The sequence below is a fragment of the Mobula hypostoma genome, chromosome 1 (genome assembly GCF_963921235.1).
Source record: "Mobula hypostoma chromosome 1, sMobHyp1.1, whole genome shotgun sequence".
In the NCBI taxonomy this organism is placed as follows: Eukaryota; Metazoa; Chordata; class Chondrichthyes; order Myliobatiformes; family Myliobatidae; genus Mobula; species Mobula hypostoma.
Window position 1 is genome coordinate 194183648 of NC_086097.1, and position 15147 is coordinate 194198794.

The 15147-nt window shown below is 40.8% G+C and overlaps 1 protein-coding gene across 1 annotated transcript in view; it reads right to left on the reverse strand.

The window, feature by feature from the left end:
• Window positions 1-5798: 5798 nt before the first annotated feature.
• The window catches only part of smchd1 (structural maintenance of chromosomes flexible hinge domain containing 1), a 173149-nt gene continuing 163800 nt past the window's right edge, over window positions 5799-15147 (reverse strand). Inside the window, exons 46-48 of the mRNA XM_063062435.1 lie at window positions 10407-10565; window positions 8423-8540; window positions 5799-6613 (exon numbers count right to left, since the gene is read on the reverse strand). Coding sequence (XP_062918505.1) covers window positions 6508-6613; window positions 8423-8540; window positions 10407-10565 — 383 coding nt within the window. The 3' untranslated portion in view covers window positions 5799-6507. The remainder of the gene's footprint in view (window positions 6614-8422; window positions 8541-10406; window positions 10566-15147) is intronic.

Consider the following 15147-nt stretch of genomic DNA (forward strand, 5'->3'; position numbering starts at 1 on the left):
CTAGAATGTACAATCATCACAGCGATATTTGATTCTGCGCTTCCTGCTCCCTGGATTACAAATCCATAGTAAATATTAAAAATTTAAATTATAAATCATAAATAGAAAAATGGAAAGTAAGGTAGTGCAAAAAAACCAAGAGGCAAGTCTGGATATTTGGAGGGTACGGCCCAGGATCCGTTCAGCAGTCTTATCACAGTTGGAAAGAAGCTGTTCCCAAATCTGAGCCTTCTCCTGGAGGGAACAGGGATGAAAAATGTGTTGGCTGGGGGGGGGGGTCGTGTCCTTGATTATCTTGGCAGCACTGCTCCGACAGCACGCGGTGTAAAATGAGTCCAAGGACAGAAGATTGGTTTGTGTGATATGCTGCGCCGTGTTCACAATCTTCTGCAGCTTCTTCCGGTCTTGGACAGGATAACTTCCATACCAGGTTGTGATGCACCCTAGAAGAATGTTTTCTACAGTGCATCTATAAAAATTAGTGAGGGTTTTAGGAGACAGGCCAAATTTCTTTAGTTATCTCAGGAAGTAAAGGCGCTGGTGGGCCTTCTTGACAGTGGACTCTGCTTAGTTGGATCAAGTCAGGTCATTTGTGATATTGACCCCGAGGAACTTAAAGCTTTTGACCTGTTCCACTTGTGCACCACTGATGTAAATTGTGTTGTGCAGTCTGCTACTCCTTCTGAAGTCAACAACCAATTCCTTCGTCTTGCTGATGTTGAGGGATAGGTTATTGTCTTCGCACCATGCCACCAGGTTCTTAATCTGCATAGTTTTAATGAAGTGTTACTGCCCTGAATTATGAACTTCCTTTCTTTCCAGATGCTGCCTGACTTGCTGACCTTGTGCAGCACCTTAAGCTTTCTTTTGTTGCTTTATCAGTTGTATTGGCTTGTTCCTTCAATGGTACATATACAGAAAAAAAAACATCAAATTGGTAGTTTTAGCATTTGGTAAATTAAAAGACATTGTACTGAAAGTAGCAATGTCTTCTCAAACAGTCCGTGGTAAATCACAGTTTGCCCGTCCAACTGAGTCTCTTTAGACTTTTAAATATTTGGTACCAGAATCAACACAAGTAAAAAGGGCACTAAACTGGGGATAATAGAATAATAAAATCTTGACTAATGTGAGAAATCCATAAATTGGAAATGTTTTACAGGTACATCATAAAAAATAATCAAGCAGAAAATATTGCCCCCCCCAATAAATAATTGGTTAGGTAAATGGATTTAGAAAACACAAGGGTGAAAAAGTAGCAGTTACTTGGGATTAAAATTTCTAACTGTATTTAGAAAGCACAATGACTAGTAGGTAAAGTAGAAAAATAATCTTATTTGTTTAGTTATAGGGTGAGAATGAGATTCCAGCATAATGCCATATCTTGAATTTTTACACTAAGTCAGTGAGTAGACTTATTTTTTCTGTTTCATTCCTGTAGAATTAGATAGCATGCCTGCAGGGTTAGTGCTTTGTTCAGGGTGTGAGATGTGGGAATCTTGGGAGACCTCCAGCCTCCCTGATGGCCACATCTGCGCCAGGTGCACCGAGATGCAGCTCCTCAGAGACCGTGTTAGGGATTTGGAGCTGCAGCTTGATGACCTACTGCTTATCAGGGAAAGTGAAGAGGTGATAGGTAGGAGCTACAGGGGTCAGAAAACTGGGTCACTGTCAAGAGAGGGAAGGGAAATGCCCGGAAAGTGGAGAGCACACCTGTGGCTGTCCCCCTCAGCAACAAATAACTTGTTCTGGACGCTGTTGAGGGGGATGACCTGACAGGGGACGCCCACGGTGACCAGGTCTCTGGCACTGTTGTGCAGGAGAGAAGGAGGGAGAAGAGGAATGCGGTAGTCGTAGGGGATTCCATACTCAGGGGAACGGACAGGAGGTTCTGTGAGCCTGATAGACACCCACATGGTGTGTTGCCTCCCAGGTGCCAGGTACGGGATGTCTCGGATCGGGTTCTGAATATTCTGAAGGGGGAGGGTGAGCAGCCAGTTGTCTTGGTACATGTTGGTCCCAATGACACAGATAGGACAAAGGAGGAGGTCCTGAAGAGAGGTTTTCAGGAGTTAGGAAGGAAGCTGAGAAGCAGGACCTCCAGGGCAGTAATCTCGGGATTGCTAGCTGTGCCACGTGCTAGCGAGGGCAAAAATAGTAAGATCAGGCAGATGAATGCGTGGCTGAGAGACTGGTACAGGGGACAGAGCTTCAGATTCTTGGATAATTGGGATCTCTTCTGGGGGAAGTATGACCTGTTCAAAAAGGACAGGTTACACCTGAACCCAAAGGGGACCAATATCCTGGCGGGAAAGTTTAATAGAGCTGTTAGGGAAGGTTTAAACTAATTTGGCAGGGGGATGGGAGCCGGAATGACAGAATGGAGGAAGGGGAAAACAGAAATAAATCTAAGATAGTGAGCAATAGAGATGTCAGGAAAGACAGGCAGGTGATGGGGCAAATTTGTAGCCATTGGGATGAGTTGCAGTGCAATAAAGTTGCAGTGAAATCAAAGCGAAAAGTACCAAATACTGGTCTTAAGGTGTTATACTTAAATGCACGCAGCATAAGGAATAAGGTGGATGATCTTGTCGTACAGCTACAGATTGGCAGGTATGATATTGTGGCCATCACTGAGACGTCGCTACTGAAGGAAGACATCAGCAGTATTCTGGACATTCAAGGGTGTCAGGGAAGAGAAGCATGCGCAGTCACAATTACGACAGAGAAAGTACTCAGGAAGCTGAATAGTCTAAAGGTAGATAAATCTCCCAGACCAGATGGAATGCACCCACGTGTTCTGAAGGAAGTAGCTGTGGAGATTGTGGAGCCATTAGCGATGATCTTTCAAAAGTCGATAGATTCTGGCATGGTTCCAGAGGACTGGAAGATTGCAAATGTCACTCCGCTATTTAAGAAGGGGGCAAGGAACCAAAAAGGAAATTATAGACCTGTTAGCTTGATATCGGTGGTTGGGAAGTTGTTGGAGTCGATTGTCAAGGATCAGGTTACAGAATACCTGGAGGCATTATGACAAGATAGGCAGAACTCAGCATGGATTCCTTAAAGGAAAATCCTGCCTGACAAACCTATTACGATCTTTTGAGGAAATTACCAGTAGGCTAGACAAGGGAGATGTAGTGGATGTTGAATATTTGGATTTTCAGAAGGCCTTTGACAAGGTGCCACACATGAGGCTACTTAACAAGATAAGAACCCATGGGATTAAGGAAAAGTTACATACGTGGATAGAGCGTTGGCTGATTGGCAGGAAAACAGAGTGGGAATAAAGGGATCCTATTCTGGTTGGCTGCCGGTTACCAGTGGTGTTCCACAGGGGTCCATGTTGGGGCCGCTTCTTTTTACATTGTACATCAACGATTTGGATTATGGAATAGATGGCTTTGTGGCTAAGTTTGCTGACGATACGAAGATGGTGGAGGGGCCAGTAGTGCTGAGGAAACGGAGAGTCTGCAGAGAGACTTGGATAGATTGGAAGAATGGGCAAAGAAGTGGCAAATGAAGTACAGTGTTGGAAAGTGTATGGTTATGCACTTTGGCAGAAGTAATAAACGGGCAGACTATTATTTAAATGGGGAAAGAATTCAAAGTTCTGAGATGCAACGGGACTTGGGAGTCCTCGTACAGGATACCTTTAAGGTTAACCTCCAGGTTGAGTCGGTAGTGAAGAAGGCGAATGCAATGTTGGCATTCATTTCTAGAGGAATAGCGTATAGGAGCAGGGATGCGAGGTTGAGGCTCTATAAGGCGCTGGTGAGACCTCACTTGGAGTACTGTGGGCAGTTTTGGTGTCCTTATTTAAGAAAGGATGTGCTGACGTTGGAGAGCGTACAGAGAAGATTCACTAGAATGATTCCGGGAATGAAAGGGTTAACATATGAGGAATGTTTGTCCGCTCTTGGACTATATTCCTTGGAGTTTAGAAGAATGAAGGGAGACCTTATACAAACATTTCAAATGTTGAAAGGCATGGACAGAGGGGATGTGGCAAAGTTGTTTCCCATGGTGGGGGAGTCTAGTACGAGAGGGCATGACTTAAGGATTGAAGCGCGCCCATTCAGAACAGAAATGTGAAGAAATTTTTTTAGTCAGAGGGTGGTGAATCTATGGAATTTGTTGTCACGGGCAGCAGTGGAGGCCAAGTCATTGGGTGTATTTAAGGCAGAGATTGATAGGTATCTGAGTAGCTAGGGCATCAAAGGTTATGGTGAGAATGCGGGGGTGTGGGACTAAATGGGAGAATGGATCAGCTCATGATAAAATGGTGGAGCAGACTCGATGGGCCGAATGGCTGACTTCTGCTCCTTTGTCTTATGGTTATCTCGTTACTTAGAATTAAGTGGCCAAAATGCAACATGCTTAATCCTTTGTATTAAATGCATTCTGATAAACGTCAATTAGACAAGCAAAGCCTCATGATTTCATACACTAAAAGCTGCTCTCATAAAAAACTGTTGTTACCAAGTTATTGCAATACATAGAGGTTGTTCTGTACAACTAATCTTTGTTCTGGTCTAGATGGCACCAGTGAACAATGATTCCATGGGTGACATATTACTGATCACCAGTCTGAATTATTTCACTTTCTCTACATCTACTGCTTGTTCTGTTGTCTTGATTGTGTTACGGAAATAGTTGGAGCTTGTGACGTGCAGTTTGGAATTTGATCAAATGATCTGGTATTCAGCTATGTCTGGAAAGCTGCCTTGTGGAGAAGACGGACCGAAAAGGACCGAGAACATGAGCTGTCCTGTGGAAAAGACCAGACATGGAGCACAGGGTCATGAATGACTCCACTTTGAAGCATCAAGGTGAATGACATTCGGACCTGGTGTGGCAGTTGCTCTTCATGGAAGGACTGAGTTTGTACGGCTGCTCTCCTTGAACATTGACGGGAAGATGCTTTCCATATTGAGATTTATGTGATTATTGGACTCTACTTTGTATTGGCCTCTTTCTGTTTTACTGTGTTTTCTTTTGCAAAGAAAAGGATTGGGGACTGATTTTCTGGTTGGTTTTTCTGTGTGGGCGAACTGTTTTTGTGTGTGAGAGAGGGGGTCAGGAGATTTAATGCCATTGTCGCTATTCTTTTCTGCGAGTGAGGGGGTTGGGGATTAGATGCTATCATTGCTGTTTTTTTTCTGAGGAGGAGGGGGTTGGGTAGTTGAGGCTCTGTCACTTTTTCTTCCTGAGGACAGGCTTGGGTATTTGACGCTACTGTTGCCATTTTTTTTCTCTGCGAGAGAGGGGAGGTATTTTCAGGATTTGTGAGTTTTGCTTTTCTTTTTTGTACTGGGGGGGGGGGGTTGAGGCTATATCTTCTTTCAATAACTTCCATGGTTTTTTTCTGTGTTTCATGGACATGTGTATCCAGAGTAGATGAATATCAGAGTTGTACATGCATACTTTGACAATAAAGTGAACCTTTGGACCTTTTAATGATATTACCCACTAAAATATTGTAAACTTATTCTATTTACTATCATCTATGAGGCATTTCCAGCAACAATATTGATTATATTATGGAAAATTTGTCCATCTTGTTTCTCATTTTAGTTCTGGCACACATTGATATTCTAATTAGAATAAACCACAATCTGGGAAATTTTTGAAGAACTTGTGTTAATTCATGCTAAAATTCAATTCCATATATTTATGTTTTCCATCACTTCACCATCCAACTTCTGATTTGAAGTGCTAATTTTCCATGTTGCACATAATTTGGGAATTTTCTCTACTTATAAAGACATGAACATTTTTGTAAACTTACTGAGAATTACTGAGTCTGAGAAATAAAATAGCCACAAGAAACACAAGAACAGAAGGTGGTGTTAAAAATAGAACAGCACAAGTGTTGTCTATAAACATAGAATAGCATGAAAAATAATGAATGTCAAACAAGAGACAGAATAGGATCATGAAGTGACATGCATTCAATTATATTATTTTGTCTTCATGACATTTAGAGTTACACCGACTCTCAAGTTTGTCATTCAAGATGCCTGGTGTCATCAGTAACGAATGTAGGATTCAAGAAATTAATCTATGTACCACCACATGGTTAAAGATTTCACTTTGAAAACTGTTTAAGAAAAATAGCATCAAATTATATAAAGGGTTTATTTCTTGCTCCATGACAAAGTTCAGTAAACTTTTGGAAAAAAAGTTAAAAAATAAAAAATACAAAGTTGAATATACAAAATTAAGCTTTTCAATTTAAATAACTACAAATGAACATATTATCTACCAACATGCTTTTTAATATATTTGTGACTGTTGGATAGAAATCTTTGTAGAACACTTATACATTGTTCAATTTTTCTTTCACACTATGTACATCGTATCTCCTTATCAGTAACTCTGACTCGCGACACCATAACGAGATATATTTCTCTGTTAAATGTAAGAAAATTTGAAGACATATCTGCTTAAGAATTTAATAACTGAACTTCCAGGAAAAATACCCCAAAACATCTACATTTTCCTCTAGGCCTTCCTCTTCCGTGACAAAGTACTTCCATTTGTTTCTAATCCAGATCCTGATGGCAGCTGCTGTGACTTCTTCAAAGGTATTGAAACCCATTCTTCTGCACTGTTCAAGATTTAAAAAAAAAGTTTTGTTGTCTACTGTCATTTCATAAGAAAGTTCCCAGCAATGATTGAAACACGTGAAAAGGGATAAATAGAATGGTAGATCTTACAGTAGTTCAGATGCACGAGATGCATAAGTTGGTTAGGCATATACTTATTTGAGTTCTGAAGAATGAGACGAGGTCTGACAGAAACTAACTATATTCAATGCTGGCAGGATGTTCCCAATGGTTGGAATCACGAACTGGGAGCAACAGTCTCGGGAAGTTTAATAAGGTCAGGGAGCTAAATGCGAGGCTCAAAGACTGGCATGGGAGAAATGGGTTTGAACATTGCCACCAGCATTGGGAAAGGACAGAGTTGTTTGGTGTTCAGATGGGATGGGCTTCACTCAAACAATGCTAGCACCAGGATCCTAGCAAATTGCATAACTAGGGCAGTGGATAGGGTTTTAAATTAAATAGTGGGTGGTTCTAAAGTTCGGAAAAAAAAGAATACACTCAGACCCCGCTTAACGCTGAGGATGTTCTCCTCAGAGGTGGAGCGCAACATAAATCAGTGCTATTCAGGGACATTATAACATTAATATCCTCTAATCCTGCTTCACTGGCCAGTTCAACGATGTTTTGCATGACCAATTCAGTCTGCAATCCCAGGATATTGTTGCATGCTTCTGGCCATAGCTTCTTCCATGCTCCGTTCATGCAATGGAGGTTACTGCGCTGTTCAAGTCTATCAAACCGACCTCTGCAGACTGTGAATGCTACCAATGTATCTTTTTCTTCTTGAATATGACTGAAGATGCTTATTGCCTTTCCCATTATTATCTGCTGGCTTAGAGGCCTGTTTAGTTGTGTTTGGTAATCCACTCATATACTTAGTCTATTTTCCATTTTTTCAAGCAAATGGCTCCTTGAACGAATCACCTTCATTGATGTTAACTTTGAGGTCGTCGTTGCAGAAACTTTTACCTTGTCTGCATTTTTTAATAATTATTCTGATCATTGATGCAGCCAATTTCAAAGGGGCACCAACATCAACCTAATGCTCACCAGCTTCCAAATGCTGTATCATTTGCAGTTTCACATCCACCTAATGCTTCCCCTGGACATCTTAGACGTACTACCCTCACTGGAAGTTGCAGGCCGTTTTCCAGACATTATGGGTGAAAAAAAATGAAATAAATTGGCAAGGGAGCAAGAACGTTTACACACGCAGGGAAAGCAAGAGTGTGAACTAATACGTGATTGGCTGTGAGTGGCTCATAGCATATGCAAAGCACTCTCATTGGCTCATTGAATGTTTACTGTAATGGTGGCCGCTCTGGGGAAGTCTTAAGTGTTATTTAGAATGAATTTTTGTAATTTTTAAAAACTTCAATAAAGAACTGAATAACAGTGTTGTAATGATTCAGCATTATGCGAGGTAGTGTTATGTGGGGTCTGAGTGTATTTAAAGCAGAAGTTGATAAGTTCCTGATTAGTAAGGATATCAAAGGTTTTGGGGAGAAGGCAGGAGAATGGATTTGAGAGTAAAAATAAATCAGCCATGACCGAATGGTAGAGAGAACTTGATGGGCCAAAAGGCAAATTCTGCTGTTATGGCTTTCAAAACTGAAGTCAGGAAGCTTTGAATTTCTCTACCGTAGAAGGCAGTAGAGGGTCGTTATTAAACAAAAAAATTCTAAAGCTAGAGACCAAGGAATGTGGGGAGATGGAATAAGGGATTGGTGGATGACTAGTTATGATCATATGAAGCTGGCTTGAAGGGTTGACAGGACTATTCCTGTCCAAACTTTGTGTTTCTATACCTGTAGGTTTTCTTTGCACTCTCCCTTCTTATTCTTTTATTTGGAGTTTGTCCGTCAGATAAATCCAAAGCCATTATTTTAGGACTGCTGGAGGAAGTTGCTCTTGTTGGAGTCATTCCTGTGTACAAGGGAATAAGCATAAATCAACATCCCACATGTAGTCTTAATCTTAAACGATAATGTGTAACGAGATCAATTACAGAATGTTTCAAAGTTCTGTAATACAATACAAACAGAGCATCTGTCAGAAAAATCCCTTGTTTCTTACTAAATACTAAAGTGTAATATTATTTCAAATTTTATTAGAAACAAACCACAGAGTGGAAATAACCTAGTCTTGATGTGTTAAAATATTTCAATTTAGTTTTGGCAGATTTAATCCTTTCTCTGAGTAGGCAGAAACAAACATTAAAATAATGACAAAAAATGTTAACTTGAATTCACCCAAAACTGATTTTAATGCAAAGTAAATGCATAATTACGCCAAATGACAATGATATAGAAAACACATAAATACAAGTAGTTCTCGACCATCTGTGGAACAGGTCAGCCGTATATTAAAAAAAAAACGCTGAAAGAGCTCCATGTCGAGTAGCATTCATGGAGGCAAAGGTGATATCACCATTGCATTAGACGGAGTGAAGAGGAAAGGTTGCCAGCATACAGGGGGTGGAATAGAGTTGAATGGGTGTGCGCACAGGAGAACTCAACAATTTGCTTGGTTTCTCCTTAGAAATGGAGAAGGCTGAGGATGGACATGTTGTGTGGGAGCTGAAGATGATATATAACGTGCTATCAGAAGCTTAAGATGGCTGTTTGGACAAAGCACAAATGCTCCAACACTAATGCCAGATGGTCAACACTCCTCCGTAGGTTAGTTGAAATTCTTAACTACCATGAATGAAGGTACATTAAAGCTATTTATGAACTTATCTCTTTATAAGAGGATTGAAGAGCACATAAAGCCATAATTACCGCTTAAAATCATCTAGCTCTAGTATTGATTGTATTGCAAATCACAAATATTTCTAATTTGCAATTTTATTTCGTAGCTTATGATATTAGTTTCTACTGTACCTCCCAACAATGAGTCAATTCTGATCTTTATACAGGATGCTAAACAAAGTGCAAGTTATTAATTTTCTTTGTGGTCTGCAGTCAAGGATAATTCTTTAATGTGATTGGCTACTACAGCAATGGGAAGGATAATGAATGCAGGATGTAACGGTCAGGTTCCTAACATGTTCCAGCCACTTAGACAATGGTTATTTCTTTTTGTTGCAATTTATGATATTTAGAATTAACAATAAATTTCAAGGACAAAATAGATTTAAGATAACTTTGACAGTACTGTGCTAATTTGTCCTCTTCCTACAGATGCTGCTTGGCCTGCTGCGTTCACCAGCAACTTTGATGTGTGTTGCTTGAATTTCCAGCATCTGCAGAATTCCTGTTGTTTACAGTACTGTGCTAATTTGTTTTATTAGGTTAAGAGAATAATCGCATTCAAATCAAATTTCAACAATCCTCAAATAATACAGAAATAATTTACTAAGACCTAACCTTACTAGAGAGCAACATCTCCACACACACACGCCCTGTAAACTTTTTTCTGCAAAGCTTCACTTCAAATGTAATTTAAACAGTAACTTCCAAATAATAACATAGTGAAGGGAATAAGACATTTAGGCTCAGTAGTGAGACTCAATATTCCTCTTTCTATGATGAAAAGATTTAATTTGCATTACCATGCGCATCAAAAGGGTTAACTATGAGCTTTCATTTTTCAGTGCTACAAATTGACTAAAACGTTCTGGAGATTCATGCTAATTTTCTTCGACCCCGAATTTGATAGTCAATTTCTGGGCTGATTAAGGCACAATGTGTGAAGACCTGACCAATTCCAATGTACATTCAAGATTACTGTTTGGCAGAGCTGTCATACACCAATTTCTTACGACATTAGCACATATAGAAAACTTGCCTAGTAGCTTTTCGATTTGCTTGAGCTGATTCTCTTGGTCATTGAGCTCTTTGTGCTTCTGGGTCATTTCTGGTGAACTGATGTACTTCAGCTGTAGGTCCAATTCCTGATTGACATTATTAAGCTTGATCAAAGCTGAGCGATATTGCTGGATAAGATCTACAAGACAAACAACTGTTGTAAATACTACAAACTCAGAAAACAAACAGAATGCAAAGAAAGAAACATGGATGAAGAATCAGTAGTTTTTTTTATTTACTGAGATTTAACAAATCTTCACACCAGTGAAATTATATTGGGCCTACTGCTCTTTAAGCAAAATTCATTTCCATTTTGCACTCTCAGTTTTCCATGAGTTGAGTTTCTGATCCCAGCTAGACCATCAGGGGAAAACAGGATCCATAGAGAGACAAGTCTGAAGCACTAATTAGTAGTAACTCTGATCATTCCTGTCAACAAACTATCTATCTATTCTCTTCTGAAGAAAAGAATTCCAACTTGAACATGGAACATAGAAGAGCATCCTTTTAAGTCAAAAATAATCATTCACCAAATGAATCTGATTCTTTTATTCCCTCATTGAGATCATGAAACCATAAGACATAGATGTTAGAGTGAGTTTTTTTGGGTAGATGATTTGTTTACACTTAAATGACTTTGGCCACCAGACTTCTATTTGACTATTTGACAAAGTACTGTGGATTGAGTCCACAACAATGCGCTTCCTAAAAACGTGTGAATACCAGATGCTTCTGGTGCTGTAGTTTGACCAGATGCTGTAGTTTTGAAGACAGTATTATCTATACATTATAAATATTAATTGTCTTCTATGTTAGCATGTAAAATGCCAAATAAATGTACCGTGGATTTAATTGCATTCCTAAAGGCTGTGGATACCAACCCAGACATGTTGGCATTGGAAGGAAAGGATGAAGTTAGGTGGTGTGATGTTTTGTATGTAGCTTCAATAGGAAGCATCGTCTATAACTTTTTAAGTAGCGATTGCCTTTGTGTTTAGCATATAAATATTGAGCCCATATTGGGCTAGCAGACCTTTCTAGTGAAAGCGTCTCGGTCCGTATGATACCTGCTGTACCTTGTTGTGTCAAATAAAGAAGCTTCTTTGTATCTACCAGTGACTGTCTCTCCGATGATTTCATCCACGCTACAACAGAAGCAGAATTAGGCCATTTAGACCTTCGAGTCTGCTCTGCCATTCAATCATGGCTGATCCTTTTTTCCCCTCCTCTGCCCCACTCCCTGGCCTTCTCCCCATAACCTTTGATGCCATGTCCAAGCAGAGCTTGTCAACCTCTGCCTTAAATACACTCAATGATCTGGCCTCCACAGCTGCCTATGGTAATAAATTCCAGAAATTCACCATCCTCCAGCTAAAAAAAAATTCTCTGCATCTCTGCCTTCTTGTCCTAGACTTCCCCACCACGAGAAACATTTTTTCCACATCTACTCTGTCTTTCAACAGTCAAAAGGTTTCAGTGAGATTTCCTTCCCCACTCCCCCCTAAATTCCAGCAAGTACATACTCAGAGCTATCAAACATTCCTCGTATGATAACCCTTTCATTCCCGGAATCACCCTTGCGAACCTCCTCTGAACCCTCTCCATTGCCAGCACATCTTTTCTTAGATGAGGAGCCCAGAAACCATAGAAACTACAGCACAGAAACAGGCCTTTTGACCCTTCTTGGCTGTGCTGAACCATTTTCTGCCTAGTCCCACTGACCTGCACACGGACCATATCCCTCCATACACCTCCCATCCATGTATCTGTCCAATTTATTCTTAAACGTTAAAAAAGAACCTGCATTTACCACCTCTTCTGGCAGCTCATTCCATACTCCCACCACTCTCTGCGTGAAGAAGCCCCCCGCTAATGTTTCCTTTAAACTTTTCCCCCCTCACCCTTAACCCATGTTCTCTCGTTTTTTTCTCCCCCTGCCTCAGTGGAAAAAGCCTGCTTGCATTCACTCTATCTATACCCATCATGATTTTATATACCTCTATCAAGTCTCCCCTCATTCTTCTACGCTCCAGGGAATAAAGTCCTAACCTATTCAACCCTTCTCTGTAACTGAGTTTCTCAAGTCCCGGCAACATCCTTGTAAACCCTCTCTGCACTCTTTCAACCTTATTAATATCCTTCCTGTAATTTGGTGACCAAAACTGAACACAATACTCCAGATTCGGCCTCACCAATGCCTTACACAACCTCATCATCTCATCATAACATTCCAGCTCTTGTACTCAATACTTTGATTAATAAAGGCCAATGTACCAAAAGCTCTCTTTACGACCCTATCTACCTGTGACGACACTTTTAGGGAATTTTGTATCTGTATTCCCAGATCCCTCTGTTCCACTGCACTCCTCAGTGCCTTACCATTAACCCTGTATGTTCTACATTGGTTTGTCCTTCCAACGTGCAATACTTGTCAGTATTAAACTCCATCTGCCATTTTTCAGCTCATTTTTCCAGCTGGTCCAAGTTCCTCTGCAGGCTCTGAAAACCTTCCTCACTGTCTACTACACCTCCAATCTTTGTATCATCAGCAAACTTGCTGATTCAATTTACCACATTATCATCCAGATTATTGATATAGATGACAAATAACAATGGATCCAGCACTGATCCCTGAGGCACACCAGTAGTCACAGGCCTCCACTCAGAGAAGTAATTCTCTACCACCACTCTCTGGCTTCTTCCATCGAGCCAATGTCTAATCCAATTTACCACCTCTCCATGTATACCTAGCGACTGAATTTTCCTAACTAACCTCCCATGCGGGACCTTGTCAAAGGCCTTACTGAAGTCCATGTAGACAATATCCATTGCCTTCCCTTCATCCACTTTCCTGGTAACCTCCTCGAAAAACTCCAACAGATTGGTCAATCATGACCTACCACGCACAAAGCCATGTTGACTCTCCCTAATAAGCCCCTGTCTATCCAAATGCTTGTAGATTCTGTCTCTTAGTACTCCCTCCAATAACTTACCTACTACTGACGTTAAACTCACTGGCCTATAATTTCCCGGATTACTTTTCGATCCTTTTTTAAACAACGGAACAACATGAGCCACTCTCCAATACTCCGGCACTTCACCCGTAGACAGTGACATTTTAAATATTTCTGCCAGGGCCCCTGCAATTTCAACACTAGTCTCCTTCAAGGTCCGAGGGAACACCCTGTCAGGTCCCGGGGATTTATCCACTTTAATTTTCCTCAAGACAGCAAGGACCTCCTCCTTTTTGACCTGTACAGTTTCCATGATCTCACTACTTGTTTCCCTTAATTCCATAGGCTTCATGCCAGTTTCCTTAGTAAATACAGATGCAAAAAACCTAATTAAGATCTCCCCTATTTCCTTTGATTCCACACATAGCCGACCACTCTGATCTTCAAGAGGACCAATTTTATTCCTTACAATCCTTTTGCTCTTAATATACCTGTAAAAGCTCTTTGGATTATCCTTCACTTTGACTGCCAAGGCAACCTCATGTCCTCTTTTCGCCCTCCTGATTTCTTTCTTAAGTATTTTGTTGCACTTCTTATACTCCTCAAGCACCTTATTTACTCCCTGCTTCCTATACATGTCATACAACTCCCTCTTCTTCTTTATCAGAGTTGCAATATCCCTTGAGAACCAAGGTTCCTTATTCCTATTCACTTTGCCTTTAATCCTGACAGGAACATACAAATTCTGCACTCTCAAAATTTCTCCTTTGAAGGCTTCCCACCTACCGATCACATCTTTGCCAGAGAACAACCTGTCCCAATCCACGCTTTTTAGATCCTTTCTCATTTCTTCAAATTTGGCCTTCTTCCAGTTAAGAACCTCAACCCTAGGACCAGATCTATCCTTGTCCATGATCAAGTTGAAACTAATGGTGTTATGATCACTGTAACCAAAGTGCTCCCCTACACAGACTTCCGTCACTTGTTCTAACTCGTTTCCTAACAGGAGATCCAATATTGCATCCCCTCTAGTTGGTCCCTCTATATATTGCTTTAGAAAACTTTCCTGAACACATTTTACAAACTCTAAACCATCTAGACCCAGTATGGGAGTCCCAATCAATATATGGAAAATTAAAATCCCCTACCACCACAACTTTATGTTTCCTGCAGTTGCCTGCTATCTCTCTGCAGATTTGCTCTTCCAATTCTCGTTGACTATTGGGTGGTCTGTAATACAATCCCACTAATGTGGCCATACCTTTCCTGTTTCTCAGCTCCACCCATAAGGGCTCAGTAGACAAGCCCTCTAATCTGTCCTGCCTGAGCACTGCTGTAATATTTTCCCTAACAAGCAATGCTACTCCCCCACCTTTCATTCCTCTGCCTCGATCACATCTGAAACATCGGAACCCTGGAATATCAAGCTGCCAGTCCTGCCCCTCCTGTAACCAAGTTTCACTAATTGCTATAACGTCATAATTCCACGTGTCAATCCATGCCCTCAACTCATCCGCCTTCCCCGCAGTACTCCTAGCATTGAAATATATACACCTCAGAAGATTTTTACCACCACTCACAACCTTTCTATTAGCGGATTTGCTTGAACTTTTAACATCATTTATTTTCACCCCAGCCACACTGTCAGCTCTGGCACTCTGGTTCCCATCCCCCTGCAAATCTAGTTTAAAGCCTCCCCAATAGCACTAATAAACCTCCCTGAAAGGATATTGGTCCCCCTGTAGTTCAAGTGTAACCCGTCTCTCT